Genomic DNA, 18,837 nt, shown 5'->3' with positions numbered 1-18,837 from the left:
ATTGGCTAGATATGGCATAACTGTACACCCAGTGTTCATAGTAAAACCCCTTTTAGCTCTCAGATCTATTTTTGGTGGGTTGTTTAAACCTCTGCTAAAAGATATCTCAGTGGCTGTTTCCCTTCTGTTGTTTTTATTGGCTTATCTTCAGAGGGTTTTTTATTTGCTTATTTATTTATCTGTTTGTTTGGAAATTTAAAGGTGAATCCAAGAAAAGAAAGATAACAAGCCCATGCCATCAACCCTTCCATCATGTTTGCAATTTACTTCCATGAGACCATTTTTGATTAGGCCTTTTAGGATCATCTCACATTCTTATAGAAAGCACTGCTTTCTTCTATATACGAAGAAGTCAGTATTTTACACATAAAATGACACTATTGTAGTCAATAGATTTAAAGTATAGTTATTCTCTAGTTGGCTTTTAGATGGAGTACATTTTTAAATCCCTTTACATTTCATACTTGCTAATGTGTAGGAACACATGTCACCTAATATCAGAGGTGGTTTATTTTCCAATAATGATTTTGTCCTTATTTTTCATCCCAGACTGAAGAGGCCACATCTTCCTGGAGACCTCAACTACTTTCCAAAGATGCTCCCTTCCCAGTCCTATGTCAACATCTCCTTCTTCCAGCCACATGCTTTCCTGATGATTGGCATCCCAGGGCTGGAGGCTGTTCATGGATGGATCTCCATCCCCTTCTCCTCCATGTACACTGTGGCCCTCACTGGAAACTGCCTGATCCTCTTGGCTGTGAGGAGAACTCCCAGCCTGCACCAACCCATGTACTACTTCCTGTCCATGCTGGCCCTCACTGATGTGGGCCTCACCCTGTCCACACTGCCCACCACCCTGGCTGTGCTCTGGTTTGACCGTCGGCTCATAGGCTTCAATGCCTGCCTGGTCCAGATGTTCTTCCTCCACTCCTTCTCTGTGGTGGAGTCATCGGTGCTCCTGGCCATGTCATTTGACCGCTTTGTGGCCATCTCCAACCCTCTTCGCTATGCAGCTATTCTCACCAATAATGTCATCATTAGGATTGGGCTGGCCATTGTAGCTCGAGCCACTTTATCCCTCTTTCCAGTGCCCTTCTTACTGAAGCGACTGAACTTCTGCCCTGGTAACAACCTCCTGTCCCACTCCTTCTGCTTCCATGCAGACGTCATGAAACGGGCCTGTGCTGACATTACTGTCAACATCCTTTATGGGCTCTATGTAGTTTTATCCACAGTGGGTGTAGACTCCTTGCTTATTGTCCTGTCCTATACCCTTATTCTTCATACAGTGATGGGTCTGGCCTCTCCCAGGGAGCGTGTCCGGGCCCTCAACACATGTGTGTCTCATATATTAGCTGTTCTGATTTTCTATATCCCAGTCATAGGAGTGTCAATGATCCACCGTTTTGGGAGGCACCTGCCTCATATTGTACATGCTCTCATTGCCTATGTGTACCTGGTGGTGCCCCCTGTGCTCAACCCCATCATCTACAGTGTGAAATCCAAGCCCATCAGGGAGGCCATGTTCAGAATGCTGAGAGAGAAGAGGCAAGGCTGATGAAACCAGGAAACAATCACAGGTTCTAAGGAAAAACATGTCCAGAAAGCCTTTACTCAGATGCCTGACCCAGACACATTATCAAGAGTATGACAAATGGACATCCTCATATTGATGGGTGACAAACAGTCTTGATTCTTTCCTGCACTCATGAACTTCAGCTTTTTAATTCAGTATTTACTTGTTCGAGAGACTCTGTGCTCCTTACTAGGGATAGTAAAATGATTTATACATGGTCTTGTCCCTCCATTGCAGGACAGAAGCTTCTAAATATACAATTATAATTAAGTGTAATGAGGCTATGATAGGTACACACAAAGGGCTAAAGGAATCTGGAAGAGGGTTTCCTGTCTTGTCAAGGGGAAATGAGAAAGGAGTCAGGGAAGAAGGATGAAAAGTGAATAGGAGTTTGTCATGCAGAAAAGGTGGGCTAGGGGAAGCCATACCTGATAAAGGGAAAAGAATGTAAAAAACAAAAACAGTGAGGTGTGGAGTGCCTGGGTGGCTCAGTTGGTTAAGCGTCCCACTCTTGATTTGGGCTCACGTCATGATCTCAGGGTCCTGAGATTAAGCCCACATAGGCAGGCTCCGTGCAAGCAGGGAGTCTGCTTAGGATTCTCTCTTTCCCTCTCCCTCTGCCCTTCTACCCTCCCCAAAATAAATAAATAAATCTTTAAAACAAAACAGTGAGGTGTGGAATTATCTGGTGTGTTTTTGGAAAGATGAATATAGTCAGTCAGATGTGGCTCAGCATAATCTGTGTGTGTGTTGGAGGGAGACGGACAGGAGATGAGCTAGAAGTGATGAGCACTCCTTGTGCTCCTGGGGCCTTTCAGACCTCGTGGAAACATCTGCCCTCATTCCTTATTTGAGTCAGCCATGGAAAGCTTATTGCTTTGTAAAAGGTTATACTGGTTTAGCTGTGTGTTGTAAGTTAGGAAGGTGAAAGTAGAGAAAAAGAATGCAAGAAAAGCATTTAAGAGATTGTTGTAACCGTCTAGGAAAAAGAGAATGGAAGTTAAAGTTAAGTTGATAATGGAAAAATTAGATGTATTTTTAAAAATCTTATCTCTATATTTCTTTTCTTTGTCCTCTGAAAGTGCCAGAAGCAATGAGCAAAGCTAGGGCCCACATATTGGTTTTTAAATACCATTGAGCACTACAAATAAGCTAGGATCCTTGGAGCAATGACTAATTCTAGGTATGAAGAAGAAGAAAACATAAAATGGTACTGGAATAGCTTATGCCCTGGAGCAATATAGAACACAAAAGCAGTAAGGCCATGTAAAAAAAAAAAAATACATACAAACTCATTTGAAGAGGCTCCCAATGGCTATAGATAGGTCAAATAGAATATTAAAAATAATTTTGACAACAAACTGTTTTAACAAATTGAATTTTTAAAGAAAGTGTGAGTCCATAGTGATGTTGAAAACAAAGAGGGAGAAGAGAAGGAAAAAGAACCCTTCTTTAGAAAGAATTGATAGATTTAGAAAATTATCTGTTTACAGTTTTTAATGTAATTTAAAAATAATCAACAAAGGCTTAAAAGATATTGGGAAACAATTCACACAGTCTCAAAGTGTCACTGCACACTCTACTTACTAATAGGAAAGGATGAATATGCCTTTACGATAAAGAGACTGCCAATTACCACCTTAACGAAGTGATCAAATTTAGCTTAACCAATAATAAGATAATTTGACCTTATGTACCATCTGATTTGAACAATTTGGACACAAAATCACATATGTAAAATTCTTACCAAAAATGTTCAACCTGAATCTAACTATGAGAAAGTAATCAGAGAAATCTTAACTATGGGAAACACCACACACACACACACACACACACACACACACACACACTAGCCCAGGATCTTTAAAACTGCAATTTTATAAAAAACAATGTTGGGGAATTAACCTAAATTAAAAGAGATTAAAGGGACATTTCAACCAAATACTAGCATTAACCAATCATTATTGGGACAATTGTGATCTGAATATGTATTGTATATTGATAATATTATTAGATTAGCATAATTTGCTTAGATTTGAAAATCGTTTTGTGATTATGTAGGAGAATCTATTTTTAGGAGGTGCATGGTTAATATTTAGTGAGAAGGACTGTAATGTCTACAATTTACTTTCAAGTGAGTCTGCAGAAAAAGTGTGTATGTATGTGCTGTGTGCTTGTGTGTGTGTGCACATGTGTCTGAGAGGGTGGGAAGGGAGAAAGCAAGTGAGCCCCATACCCATGATCCTATAATCTCAAGAGAGACAATATAGTCTCTCAGGTAATTATTGAATGAATGCTGAGAGAGATCGTAAGACAGACTGGGTAAGCTAATCTATTGGTGTTAAGAATGCAGAATCAGAATGCAGAGGAAGCAAAATAATTCTATTTCTTCTTGGCTAGAATGTGCTTTCCATTAGGACTTGAACTGGGATTTTGCTGATTCCCACCTCAAGGCAACTCAGGGGTTTCCACAGTGATCCCTAAGCACCTTGTGCTTCCTTCAATTGTACTACTTAGTACACTATACTGTAATTATAAATAATTGTGCATGAGACTTTGAAATCCTTGAAGCTAGTTATCAGTGATGATGTTCTAGTTCTTTCAGTGTTCTCGATGCTTAACTTGGGCCTGGGACAAAAAACACATTACTTAATAAATAATGTTTTAGTGAAGGAAGGAAGGAAGACAGTGAAAGAATGTAGCCCAAAGCCTATGGGTCTGGTCAGAAATGAAGATCTCTGGGTGCAGGGTCTAGCACTCCTCCCCCAGTCTACCTCCGAATGTAGGCAGCAGAGGATGAACCCATAACTCTGCAGCCCTGGGAGAACAGCTTTCTCCAATGCGGTGGTAGTCACCTACTACTTTCTCCACCTTAACTGGAAGACTCTTGTCCTTTCAGGAGAGGTTAAAGGTTCCGTCTTCTGTGTCTTGTTCCTTAATCTTCTCTCTTCCAAGCTCTCTTTGAAGCTTGCACACACCTCTCAGAGAACTTACACTTGCTATTGAAATCATCTTTTGTACTGATCTATTCTAGTCCCTGGAAGGCAATTACTGATTCATTCATTCACACCAAATGCCTTCATTACCCAGAAAAGGGACTGGCCTAGACATCGCTTCAGGAACATTATTTGAATAAATCTATTTATAAATCATAATTCCTGAACAAATATCCTGATGTTTATTCAATAACTAGTTACTAAGTTCACACCATACTCCAAGCAATGCAACCTATAGATATAGCTCTTAACAGTTGAAGAGAAAACGGGCATCCTTTGCTCCAAAAGGGCATCTTCTTGCTCAAGAATGGCTTTCTTCTGGCCTTCCACAGTTGCCTGAGATTATATTAGAGACTCTAGACTTTAGTTATGCATCACCCTACTTTGCCTCAGCTCTGAAAATTCAATGTCCCTGGGATAGAGACAACTTCATTTGAAAGTCATCCCAAAGAGACCACTGAGGCAGGCACTGTCTTCACTGGCAGGCACACAGGCAGAAAACTGGGGAGTTGGCAAGTCGAAGTAGGATTTGGAGGCCAATGTTTGGAAATATCAATATCCTTTTAAGATGCTTCTGCAAATATCTCTTTGAACTCTGACACCAATTCTTTGGGGTAAACATCCAGAAATGGAATTACTAGATGATACGGTAGTTCTAATTTTTTGAGGACCTGCATACTGTTTTCCATAGACACTACATCAGCTTACATTACTGCCAACAGTACACAAAGGTTCCAATTTGTCCACATTCTCACCAATACTTGTTATCAGTTGGAGTTTTTTTTCTTTCTTTTTCTTTCTTTTCTTTTTTCTTTTCTTTTCTTTTCTTTTCTTTTTTTTTCTTTTCTTTTCTTTTCTTTTCTTTTCTTTCTTTTCTCTTTTTGGATGATAGCCACCCTAAGAGTTGTGAGATGATATCTCATTGTGGCTTTGATTTGCTTTTCATAAATAATTAGTGATGTTGAGTGCCTTTTCATATACCTGTTGGCCATTTGTATGTTTTTAGAGAAATATGTATTCAATTCCTTTGCCCATTTTTTAATCAGATTATTTGGGGGTATTTTTTGGCTAATGATTTGTAAGAGTTTTATATATATATATAAATGCTTTATAAGGTATGTGGTTTACAAATATTTTCTCCTATTCCATTGGTTGTCTTTTTATTTTATTGTTTCTTTTGCTGTACATTAACTTTTTAGTAAGGTAGCCCTACTTGTCTAATTTTGCTTTTATTGATTGTGCTTTTGTTGTCATATGTTATAAATTATTGCCAAGTCCAATGTCATAAAGATTCTTCTGTTTTATTCTAGGAGTTCTATAATTTCAGGTCAATTTTTTGTATATGGTGTAAGATAAGAGTCTGCTGTCATTCATTTGAATGGGGATACCCAGTTTTACCACTATTTGTTAAGGAAATTGTCTTTTTCCCATTGCATATTCTTGGACCCTTGTCAAAAATCACTTGATTATACACATGTCATTTATTTCTGGGCTCTCTATCCCAAATATCAGTTTTTATACCAGAACCATATTGATTTTTTCTGAATTTTTAAAATAATCTCTACACTCAGCATGGGGCCTGAATTCATTACCCTGAGATCAAGAATTGCATGCCCTACCAACTAAGCCAGCCAGGTGCCCAGCACCATACTGTTTTAAATTACTGTACATTAACAATGTATTTTGAAATCAGAAACGTGATGCCTCCAACGTTGTTCTTCTACCTCGGACTGCTTTGACTCTTTGGGGTCTCTTTGGCTCCATGTGAATTTTAGGATTATTTTTTCCTCTTTCTATAAAAAATGTCATTCAGATTTTCATAGGAATTGCCCCGAATTCAGAGATCACTTTGGGTAATATGGATATTTAGACAATATTAAGTCTTTCAATCCATGAACATGCAATGTCTTTCCATTTATTTGTCTTAATTTCTTTCACCTATAATTTGTAGTTTTCTGTATGTAAGTCTTTCACCTCCCTAAGTTTACTCCTAGCTACTTTATTTTTTTTAAGATTTATTATTTTAGAGAAAGAGAGAGAGAACACAGCAGGGAGGGGCTAAGGGAGAGAGAGTCTGAGGCCAACTCCATGCTGAGCATGGAGCCCCTTGCTGGGCCCGATCTCACAACTCCAAGATCACAACATGAGCTGAAACCAAGAGTCAGATGCTCAACCAACTGCACCACCCAGGCACCCCTTTTATCTTTACAAAGATTTTTAAAATTTATTTGGGAAAGAAAGCAAGCACAAGTGGGGGGAGGGGGAGGGGGACAGGGAGAGGGAAAGGGACAAGCAAACTCCCTGCTGAGCACAGAGCCCAACACCAGGCTCAATGCAGGGCACTATTCCAGGACCCTCAGATCATTATCTGATCATAAAGTCAGTCACTTAACTAACTGAGCCACCCAGGCACCCCATCTAAGTATTTTATTCTTTTTGATGCTATCGTAAATGGGATTGTTTTATTAATTTACTTTTCAGATAGTACACTGTTAGTACATAGAAACACAACCAATTTTTGTGTGCTGATTTTGTTTCCGGAAACTTCACTAAATTTGTTTATTAGTTCTAACAGTTTTTAATGGAGTTTTGGGAGTTTTGTATACATAAGATCATGTTGTCCACAAAGAAAGAGAATTTTATGAGTTCTACTAATTTGGGGGTGGAGTCTTTTGGGTTTTGTTATTAATAGTTGATAGTTATTGAGTAATAACAACATGGATAAGTATAGTTCAGTGATCTCACCCGATTCTCCCCAAATTGTGAGAGGTAGGCAGGACTAGGATACTTGTCCCCACGTTAGATAAGGGAATGATCCAATAAACAGAAGTTAGTGCCCCATCAAGGTCACAAACTGGGATTTAAACCTAATCTCCCACTCATAACCTCAACTCACAGCTCCATCCACAAAATGAAAGGAAACATCAAAACTCTAAACCAAATAAAAAAACCAGATAACCTTGACCTAGTTATAACTGTACCCCAGCTTTCTAAGTCATAATACAAGCACACAGTGGGCAGCCGTATGCATATTCTGAGGAGGCTCTATTTCTCAGTAGGTCCTGCAGGGAAGGAAGGTGAGGGTGGAAAGAGGCACAGTGATGGTGAAGCCAGACTACGCTCTGCCTCAAGGGAGGCACTGAATGCCACAGAGTGATGAGGGAGTAGGGTAAGAACCCAGGCCCAGGAACCCCAGAAGAGCAGGGACTGGGACAGAGGTCTCTAGAGTGACCTCCAGGGAAGATGCCAGGCCCATCTCGGGTCCCTTTCAGGATGTTGCTCAGGGATTGGGCCTGCTGTTTCTTTTTCTTTTGGGAAAAGAGTAGGTGATTATGAGGATATAACCAGACCTCTCCAACTCTCTTTCCCAGTTTTCTCTCATTAAGAGGAAAATTTCATCAGTTTTTCCTAAAACCAACAGAAAATGAATTGAACCTCTGGCTGGGGGTGAGAGCACATCAGGCCAATGGTGGTAGGGAAGACCAGGCGTACCAGGGCACAGTCATGGAGGTGGCGTGAATGGGGTGAGGGGCAAAGAGACCAGGCAGGGGTACTTGTGCTAGGTCAGATGGCTACTAGAGGGCTGGGACAGGGTACCGGGGGGGGAAAGGTCAAGGAAAGCAGCTATGTAAGCTGGGCTGGTAGAGAAAACTAGAGTAACCAGGATAATGGCAGAAATCAGACTGAGAATAGTAATGACTAGAAGGAATACCTGAAGGCTGAGTGGAGAGCCGCTACAAGAAGTGTGTGTAATGTTTGAGGGGAACAGGCTAGGTTGGTGTGTATGGGGAGGTGAGCTCTGAAGTGCACGGGCAGAGTCCCTTCCTCAGTACCTCTCATGCCCAAAGAATTTATCCTTGTCTCAGGCATTATCTCACCTCCTGATTCTCTTGTCTTCTAGCATTCTCATCTCGTATGTCTGTCTGTTGAACAGAGGACCTGCTTTCTATCCCCCTGAAGGCTTTATCTTCTACAAATTTCAGGTCCTCCCACACCGCCATTAGAAGAAATCCTTTTCTGCCTCCCAGGCCTGTGCTCCTGTATTGTGCATTAGGGACCACTTCGAGAAAGCCTTAACTAAGTAGCCCAGACCAGGTTAGTTAATCCCATATTGGTGCCACTTGCTTTCCTCCTACTTCACATTCTGGCCTCACCACAGTCATAGCTGCTGGGATAGTCCTGGGACAAAAAGGAAAAATCTGAAATAGGGGGACGGAAGGGACAGGTCAGTTACATTTGCTTATTAAAGGTTTTAGCAACAACTAGCTGTATCTTTGCAGCATGGTCCTGTAAACAGAATCCTGGCATGGGGGTCAGAAATTGTGGAATCTAGTCCTAGCTCTGCTACTTACTTCCTCCATGACCATTTGGGGGACTCAGTCCCCCAATTACATCTTTCTAAAGTCCTCTCATGTTAAAAGGGGTAAGCCCACCAAGTAGTTTATAATACTGACTGAATACTCTAGGTTTGGAACCACATGCACTTTGGGGGGAGACAAAGAAATAAGACCCAGGCTTGCCTTTCTCATTTGCTGACATCTCGACTATGAAACAGGAAGCATAGTACAATGACATGTAAGGACTGGACAAAACACTCACGCCAAGCAGGTTAGGGGGGTTCTGAGGCAGGAGGAGACTGGATAAGTGGAGTTGGATTGTGAATGGAATGAGAGCTATATTTCAATTAAACCTGGAAAGAAGGAAGCTTGATGAATTATTAGGCATTTAAGCTCAATAGCCAAGCTGTGAGAATGGGGTGTGTGAGCAAATAAACTGGAGGGCCAGAGATGGGCAGGAGGCGCACACAGGAAGTAAGGGAGACAGGGGAACTCAGGGAAGAGGAGGGACCTGTTTGGAATTGGAGCAGCACATTCACTTAGGATAAGGGGGCAACATGGATAAAAGGATATTCTTTCATTCATTCAGGAAATATTTAGCAAGTTCCCTCCCTCCCTCTCTAATCTGGGTGCCCAAATTCTGAGAAGGAAACCCTGAAATTGTTTTCTGAATTCCATAAAGACAGTGGCAGTAAATATAAAAAAAATACAGCCCTGTTTTGCCATGGGGCGTCCACACTGTCCATCCCATGCTGTTCTAGACAAGATGTAGATACACATTGGACTTGGAGAAGTTTCTAATAAGAGGACTTTTACTCTGATCTATGGTACTAAAATTGATGGAGAATTTCACAGAATTTTCATCTGTGGGCGTGCTTAAAATTGGGCGATACTCAGTAAGTTTCAATTTGAATTAGATGGTAGCGTATTATACACAATATAGCAGGACAGGAGAAAGTTTCTTCTGAGAGTCATTCATACACTTATTTAAAAAGCACTTATTGAGCATCAGTAATGTTCAGTAGAGTCTGTGAATATAGAAATAAGTCACAGCCCTTCTATTAGAAGTACTCAGTCTGTCGAATGGACAGACACATGCACTGGCAACACGGATCACACTCTCCTTATGTTATTTAATTCAGGGCATAATGAGTCCTCATTGAAAACACCCAGAAAAATCTGCCTGGAGGAGTCTGAGAAGACTTTACTAGGAAGGTGGCAGGATCTTGGCCAGGTATGGAAATGGGCAGAGGAAAACATTCTAGATAAATAGTATGAGCTATAAGCATGTCTTTCAGGAAGTGACAGATAATCCAGTGGGGCTGAAAGTAGGATGAGTGTTAAGGGGACTCGTTAAGAAGTGAGGCTAATAATTTAGGCAGGAACAAGTGTATAAGCATGTTGAGTAGTTTTTAATTTTCCTTGTAGCAGTGAGGTCTCATAAGTGCTTTTCAGTAGGGGTAGAACATGTGGTCTGTCACATTGTAGTGGTAGATTGAGTAGGGGTGGAAGACTAAAGAGGAGGATTTTTATTCAGATATAATTAATATGATGTTATTTTAGTTTCAGGTCTACAACAGAACGATTCAATAATTCTATACAGTACTCAGCACTCATCATAAGTGGACTCGTAATCCCCTTTATTTTTTCCATACCCCCACCCACCTCCCTTCTGGCAACTATCAGTTAGTTCTCTGCCTTTAAGACTCTGTTTTCCTTTTTCTTTGTTTTGTTTCTTAAATTCCACATATGCATGAAATCATATGGTGTTTGTCTTTCTCTGACTGGCTTATTTCACTTAACATTATACTTTCTAGATCCATCCATGTTTTTTCAAATGGCAAGATTTGCATCTTTATCCATTTGTCTATCGATGGACACTTGGGCTGCTTCCCTAATTTAGCTCTTATAAATAATGTTCTAATAAACAGAGACGCATGTATCCCTTTGAATTAGTATTTTTGTATTCTTCAGGTAAATACCCAGTACTACGATTAAAGGATCATAGGATCTTTTTAATTGTTTGATGAATTTCTATGCTGTTTTCCAGAGTGGCTGCACCAGTTTGATTCCCACCAATAGTGCACGAGGGTTCCTTTTTCTATCAGTTCATTCTTTAAAGATTATACATAAAAGTGAGATTTTTAAATTTTTTGTCTGACTTATTTCACTTAGCATAATGCTCTCAAATTCCATCTCTGCTGTTACAAATGGTAAGATTTCCTTCTTTATGGCTGAAAAATATTCCTGTGTGTATCACATTTTCTTTATCCATTCATCCATTGTGCTAATTGTTTTTCTAATATCTCCATTCTCAGAAGAAACCTTTAAAATATAAACTGAGAAAAAAGGAAGCACAGATCAAAATTCTGGGAAACAAATGTTTAACCTTTTTCAAAGAGAATGATAAAAGGGATAAAAAGGAGATAGAGAGAGAAAGGATCCCAGAAGGAAAAAGAATGGTGTGAAGTTCAGAGTTCAGTCTTGCAAAAGGTGGGAGTGAAGCATCTCTTCCTCTGAATGTCCTGGATGCTAGAAAAAAACAAGTGGGTGAAGGTAGAAGCATATAGAAATGGAAGCTAAAGTTAACTGAAGGAAAACAATGATAGGTCTTTTCATGTTCTCAAGTTGGCTAGAAATACGGTGTTAGTTGGTGAGTTTACTGAGAAACAAATAAAGAGCTATGGAATCCCTGCTGGAGAAAAACTTATAGAACTTGGAGGAAAGTGAATTATTAGAAGGTGCTAGTCCTAACTATTTTTCATACAACCAAGAAAGACATCTAAAGGACAGAGACACTCCTTTCATAATTTGAGATGCAGCTTGAGTTTGGGGGCAACAGGAAGACAGTGAATGTCTTGGGTAAGATTTGAACATAGCAGGGATCTACATCTTTTACAAAGTGGCCTTGGGACACACAAAGACCACAGAAAGCTCTTCTTCCACTCAATTCCTCAGTGAAGACTGCCTTGTGATACTAGCTCAATCGGTATTTAATGTTCTGATTACCTAATGATTTTTAAGCACATTGAGGGTAGAGATCATGTAAGTTCCATAATGTGTATTAGGATTATTTTTTAATTGAAGTTCTAGAAATGAGATCAAGAGCTAATCCTTCCATGTGAATGGTCAGAGTTTGAAAGGAGGCAGGGCTGTACTTAGAGATTTGTGGATGTGGAAAGGACCCGAAAAATATATTCCATGAACACAGAAAACACTACCTTTCTCCATTCCTTTATGTACATGTCTTGTGATATCAATTCTAATGATGTTTCATGTTCTATCTACTCAATGAAATTCAAAGTTTCTTGAGGAGAGAAAATATGGATTATGCCTATCCAAGTCTATGAGGATTACTAACTAATTTTGTTTAAGGTATTGCAATGGGAACAAGAGTGAATTCTCCTAAGAAGGTATATATATAAAGGTGAAGGGGCCCTGTAAAAACGGACAAGGAAAATTTCTACAAACCATGACTGCCTCCAATATTACCACAACCCATCCAGCTTTCTTCTTGCTGGTAGGAATTCCAGGTTTGGAGCACCTGCATGTCTGGATCTCCATTCCCTTCTGCTTTGCCTATACTCTGGCCCTGCTAGGCAACTGCACCCTCCTCTTCGTTATTCAGGCTGATGCATCCCTCCACATGCCCATGTACTTCTTTCTGGCCATGTTGGCAGCCATTGATCTGGTCCTCTCTTCTACAACACTTCCCAAAATGTTAGCTATTTTTTGGTTCAGAGATCGGGAGATCAGCTTCTATGGCTGTCTGGTCCAGATGTTCTTTCTCCATTCCTTCTCTATCATGGAGTCAGCAGTGCTGCTGGCTATGGCGTTTGACCGCTATGTGGCCATCTGTAAGCCACTGCACTACACTACGGTGCTGACTGGGCCCCTTATCACCAAGATTGGCATGGCTGCTGTGGCTCGGGCTGTGACACTAATGACTCCACTTCCCTTTCTGCTCAAACGCTTCCACTACTGCCGAGGCCCCATGATTGCCCACTGCTACTGTGACCACATGGCTGTGGTAAGGCTGGCCTGTGGGGATACTCGCTTCAACAATATCTATGGCATTGCTGTGGCCATGTTTATAGTGGTGTTGGACCTGCTGTTTGTTATCTTGTCTTATATCTTTATCCTTCGGGCAGTACTACAGCTTGCCTCTCAGGAAGCCCGCTACAAAGCCTTTGGGACATGTGTGTCTCACATAGGTGCAATCTTAGCCTTTTACACACCTGTGGTCATCTCCTCAGTCATGCACCGTGTCGCTCGCCGGGCTGCCCCTCATGTCCACATACTCTTTGCTAATTTCTATCTGCTCTTCCCACCTATGATCAATCCCATCATCTATGGCATCAGGACAAAGCAGATTCATGAGCGAGTCTTAGGACTATTCCCAAGAAAGGATGCATAAGTGTAAAGTGAGGGACAGGTGCAGAAAGAGTGGGACAGACTGAATGCTGGAATGGGGGCAGGGTATGAGAAGAAGTGGAAGGATGCCAGAGTTTCCATGTATAATGAGAAAAACTAAATGATGTACTGGTATAATGAAAAAAACTAAATGATGTCCTGCAACTCAGTCACCAGTCTGATCAGGATTCATAGTACTGTGTCCTTTGGTAGCCTTTGGATTCAAACTGCTGACTTTGCTGTCTTCTCAAAGAACCCACTCTATCAAAAGGCATGACAAAGGCTTGACCCACTCTTCTCTTGGTAACATCATCTAAAGTCAATAAGATGCTTTCAAGTTCATTTTCTAAGACTGTGAGAATCTGAGTTTCTATCCAGAGTCATTGGGATCAGGACCTTGGGAAGGACCAAAATTTCATCTGAGGCAAGAGTACCTATACAGTCTGAAAGCTGATGTCCAGTCTCTGGCTAAACACTTCCAGTTTTGGGGAGCTCACGATCTTCCAGCACTACAGCTGTGTTCCAAGTCAGTTTTGCTTGTTAAAATTCATTTCTTTGATTGAGTCAGCTTATGTATTCTTTGACCTCTTTTGACCTCTATATTCTCATGGTCAATCCCTTTCATTAAACATTTTGGGTAAAACATGGCCTCTGACATTTTGTTATACATCATGCAACACTTTCTTTGCACATAGATGTAGCTTATGTTTTCACCAAGAATGTGACTGCTTCGTTTACTTGGTAATCCAGTCACAAAACATTGAGTACCAAATCTGGGCTGGGTGCTGAGAATATGTATTTTGTTAAGGTGGGTGTGTTCCACTTATGTCTATGTCCCAAGATGAAGAAGGAAATGTGAAACACAATGGGTTGTGGTCTCTCACCTGCCCATCGTGAGGCCCAGTATCATGAAAGAAATAGGAAGTCAAAACAGATAGGAGAGGGGGATATGGACCTGTATGCTTTTTCTTTTGTTCTATCTGATGCAAACTTACATACTAGAAAATTCCCTTAATGTGAATCCTGACAACTAGAATTTTTGTGGTCACACAAACCCTCATATACCATCTTCCATAAATGCATTCTTTTATTTTGGGACTCCCTTGTTTCCTCGGACTACTGTTTAGAAATTATATATCTCTATCTTATTTTGAGTGCATTTCTGTCTCTGTCTCTACATATCTGTCTCTACATATTATTTAGCTTTGAAAGAATCTGAGCCTGTGCCAGATGTGGTATGGAAGGTTGGAAGTTTCAAAGAGGGGAGGCTGTAGCAAGAATCCAGGGTCTTATGCTTATTTCCCATCTCTGCTTTTATAATTCCCTCTGATACCAAAACATACACACACACACACACACACACACGCACACACAGAAATTATATTCTACCTTTAGTTATTATATGGTTAAAACCTCTTGTTTCTTGTGAGCATAGTTGGGACAGGTGGAAAGTGTAAAAACAGCAAATACTAACAACCCAAACAGAGTAGCATACCTTGAAAGAAGCTCTTTCCAAAACAGAGGTCTTCTTATCCTCCTGATTACTTACATAAGGAATGTCAATATTAGGCCTGCACTGAAAGCAACACTAAAGTAGCTCTTCAGGGGCGCCTGGGTGGCACAGCGGTTAAGCCCTGTGCCTTCGGCTCAGGGCATGATCCCGGTGTTCTGGGATCAAGTCCCACATCAGGGTCCTCCGCTATGAGCCTGCTTCTTCCTCTCCCACTCCCCCTGCTTGTGTTCCCTCTCTCACTGGCTGTCTCTCTCTGTCGAATAAATAAATTAAAAAATCTTTAAAAAAAAAATAAAGTAGCTCTTCAGGTGGAAGGAAAATGAGCCAGATAGAAACAGAATTGCAGGAGGGATTGAAAACCACCAGAAAAGCTAAATATGTGGATAAATATAAATGAATATGGACTGCACAAGAGATGGAAGAGCAAATGGAATTGAGTTGAAGCATTCTAATATATATTTTTATTATTAATACTATTATTTATTTAGTTAAATTTTTAATCTATTTTTTGTTATGATATGTTAGTCACCATATAGTAAGTACATCATTAGTTTTTGATGTAGTGCTCCATGATTCATTATTTGCATATTCTATCAGTGACTTCTTTTTTTATATATAATTTTTATTTTGTTATATTAGTCACCATACAGTACATCCCGTTTTGATGCAATGTTCCATGACTCATTATTTGCATATAACACCCACTGTACTATGCAATATGTGCCCTCCTTAATACCCATCACTGGCCTATCCCATTCCCCCACCTCCCTCCCCTCTGAAGCCCTCAGTTTGTTTCCTAGAGTCCACAGTCTCTCATGGTTCTGTTTAACCCCCCTTTCATTCTTCCCTTCCTTCTCCTACTGATCTTCCTATTTCTTATGTTACATAAATGAGTGAAACCAAGTGATTATTGTCTTTCTCTGCTATCAGTGACTTCTAAAGCAGTTATCTAAGCTATGGTCCTTCCCTACTCCATGTTCTTATCCCTGCAGAGTGGAGTCAAGGGGCAAAGTTTGCCCCCCGTCACACCCTGTCTACTTTTTCTGGCTCTTGTCTGGATGTTCAGACTGTCAGCTATAGTCTATCAATTAAGTCTATCACTCAGACTCCCTGACCATGGCTCTAGACTTGCTTCCTACAAGCATGACTTGTTTAACTCAATGTGTGTCCTCTGTTCCATCATCAGCCTTCTCTCAATTCAAAGCTGGTTTTTTCTGTCTTATCTGCAATTTTCCCAACACTAACTTTTGCCACATTAGGGTTTTGGTCAGGTTCTCATCATATAGTCTGTATCTTTTCAGCCTTGCTGTGCTTGGCTAATTTAGAAATATTTGAAACAATAATAACTGAGAATTTTCCCCAAATGAATGTCAGAACCAAATCATAGATCCAAGAAGCTCAGAGAACACCAGATAAATGACAAAAACCTACACCTAGGCAGATCATTTTCAAACTATAGGAAATCAAAGTTAAAGAAAACAATCCTCAAAGAAGCCAGAGGGGAAAAAACCACCTAACCTATAGAGGAACAAAGATAAAAGTTATGACCAACTTCTATTTTTTTTAAAAAATATTTATTTATTTATTTATTTGAGAGAGAGGAGCATGAGTGGTGAGAGGGGCAGAAGGAGAGGGAGGGAGAGAGAGAGAGTCTCAGGCAGACTCCCCACTCACTGAGCTCGGAGCCTGGCACAGGGCTCCATTCAGGAGCCTGAGATCATGAATTGAGCCAAAATCAAGAGTCAGATGCTTAACCAACAGAGCCACCCTGGTGCCCCTGCCTATGTAATTTCAAATTTAATACCTTACACTATTTCACCCAGTATATCCAAAATTTCAGCATGTAATCGATATTTTTAAAATAGGAGACATTTTCCATTCTTTCATACTAAGCTTTCAAAAACTCTATTACACACTTACAGCACATCTCAGTTTGCATAGGCACTTTTTTTTTCAAAACTTAGAGACACGGTTTATTACTATATATATATTTATATATAGGTTTATTACTGTATATATTTGCAATAAAGGTTCTTATACACATTTATGCACTTTTTTATAATTTATATAACTTGAATTTAAACATAATACATTATGTTTAAATATATTTATATTTAATATATATTTAATATATATTTAATATATATTAAATATATTATATTTATATGATTTATATATATAATATATAAATATATATAATATATATTTAAATAAATATATTTAATATATTTAATATATTTAAACATAATATATTATGTTTAATTATATAAATTCAGATTTATATAATTATTAAACAACATTGATGATTGTTGTTTTTTTCTTTTTGCTACTATGAATATATAAAATCCTTGCAGTAAAAATTCTTATGTCTTGGCTATTTTATTTCTTTTTTTCCCATTTTTTAAATTTAAATTCAATTGACTAACATATAATGTATTATTGGTTTCAGAGGTAGAGGTCAGTGATTGATATAAAATCAGTCTTATATAATACACAGTGCTCATTACATAATGTGCCCTCCTTAATGTTCATCACCCAGTTACCCCATCCCCCTACCTCCCTCCCCTCCAGCAACCCTCAGTTTGTTTCCTATATTAAGAGTCTGTTATGGGGGTGCCTGGGTGGCTCAGTCGTTAAGCGTCTGCCTTCGGCTCAGGGCATGATCCCGGTGTTCTGCGATCGAGCCCCACATCAGTCTCCTCCGCTGGAAGCCTGCTTCTTCCTCTCCCACTCCCCTTGCTTTTGTTTCCTCTCTCGCTGGCTGTCTCTATCTCTGTCAAATAAATAAATAAAATCTTAAAAAAAAAGAGTCTGTTATGGTTTGTCTCTCTTTCTGATTTTGTCGTTTTATTTTTTCCTCTCTTCCCCTATGATCTTGTTTTGTTTCTTAAATTCCACATATGAGTGAGATCATATGATAATTGTCTTTCTCTGATTGTCTTATTTTGCTTAGCATAATACCCTCTAGTTCCATCCACTTTGTTGCAAATGGCAAGATTTCATTTTTTGATGGCTGAGTAGTATTCCAACAAGCAACCTCTCTTCAGAAACCACACAAATAAGAAGTAGAGTAAAATATTTATTTTATATTTATTTTTTAGATTTTATTACCTAATTTTATAATCTGTGAAATTACCCTTCAACAGTGAGGGAGAAATGAAGACTTTATCAGACAAACAAAAGTGGAGGGAATTTGTTACCAGAAGACCTGAGGTGTAAAAAGTAGTTCTTTAGAGAGAGGGAAAACTTGAATCTACTTAAAGAAAGAAAGACCATCAAGCAGGAATAAGTGAAGGTAAAATAAAACTCTTTACTTTTCTTATTATTAATTGATCTAACAGGTAACAGTTTGTTCAAAATACTAAGAGCAACCATGTATTATTCTATTGTGTATACTTATGTATGTATCTTACATATACACAGTTGATCCTTAACACAGGTTTAAACTGCAGAGGTCCACTTATAAGTGGATGTTTTTTGATAAATACACTATGGTACTGTAAATTTATTTCATCTTCCTTATGATTTTCTTAATAACATTTTTTATTCTCTAGCTCACTTTATTGTAAGGCTACAGTATGTAATATAGAAAATAAGTATTCATCAACTGTTTATTTTGTTGGTAAGGCTCTGATCAACAGTAGGCTCTTAGTAGTTAAATTTTTGGGGAGTCAAAAATTATATGCAGATTTTTGACTGTGTACCCCTAACCCCCATGTTGTTCAAGGGTCAACTCTATATGTATGTGTATATACACTATATATGCTTGTGTATAGATGAAATAAATAAAAGCAATGGTTCAAGGGATGGAAAGGAGGAATTAGGATTATTTTATTATTATAAGACACTCACACTACCCAACAAGTGATATAGTGTCATTTGAAAGTAGATTTGGATTAGTTGTAAATGTACACTGCAGACTCTAGGGCAACCACTAAAAATAGTTAAATATATATGACACACATGTATAAATAGGTACATCTAATAGATAGATAGATAGAT

The 18,837-nt window shown here is 39.2% G+C and overlaps 2 protein-coding genes across 2 annotated transcripts; both read left to right on the top strand.

The window, feature by feature from the left end:
* The first annotated feature begins 250 nt into the window (after positions 1-250).
* LOC103681158 (olfactory receptor 51I2-like) lies at positions 251-1,833 on the top strand. The gene has a single exon (XM_008710687.2). The coding sequence runs from the start codon at positions 485-487 to the stop codon at positions 1,556-1,558; it is 1,074 nt and encodes a 357-aa protein (XP_008708909.2). The 5' UTR covers positions 251-484; the 3' UTR covers positions 1,559-1,833.
* Positions 1,834-12,381: 10,548 nt separating this feature from the next.
* On the top strand, positions 12,382-13,326 carry LOC103681199 (olfactory receptor 52K1-like). Its single transcript, XM_008710732.2, has one exon. It carries the CDS (start codon positions 12,382-12,384, stop codon positions 13,324-13,326), a length of 945 nt encoding a protein of 314 aa, XP_008708954.2.
* Positions 13,327-18,837: the final 5,511 nt, after the last annotated feature.

This window comes from Ursus maritimus, unplaced genomic scaffold (genome assembly GCF_017311325.1).
Source record: "Ursus maritimus isolate PB19 unplaced genomic scaffold, ASM1731132v1 scaffold_16, whole genome shotgun sequence".
NCBI lineage: Eukaryota > Metazoa > Chordata > Mammalia > Carnivora > Ursidae > Ursus > Ursus maritimus.
Note: the sequence above shows the minus strand (reverse complement) of the source record. Positions and strands in the feature narration are given on the sequence as shown.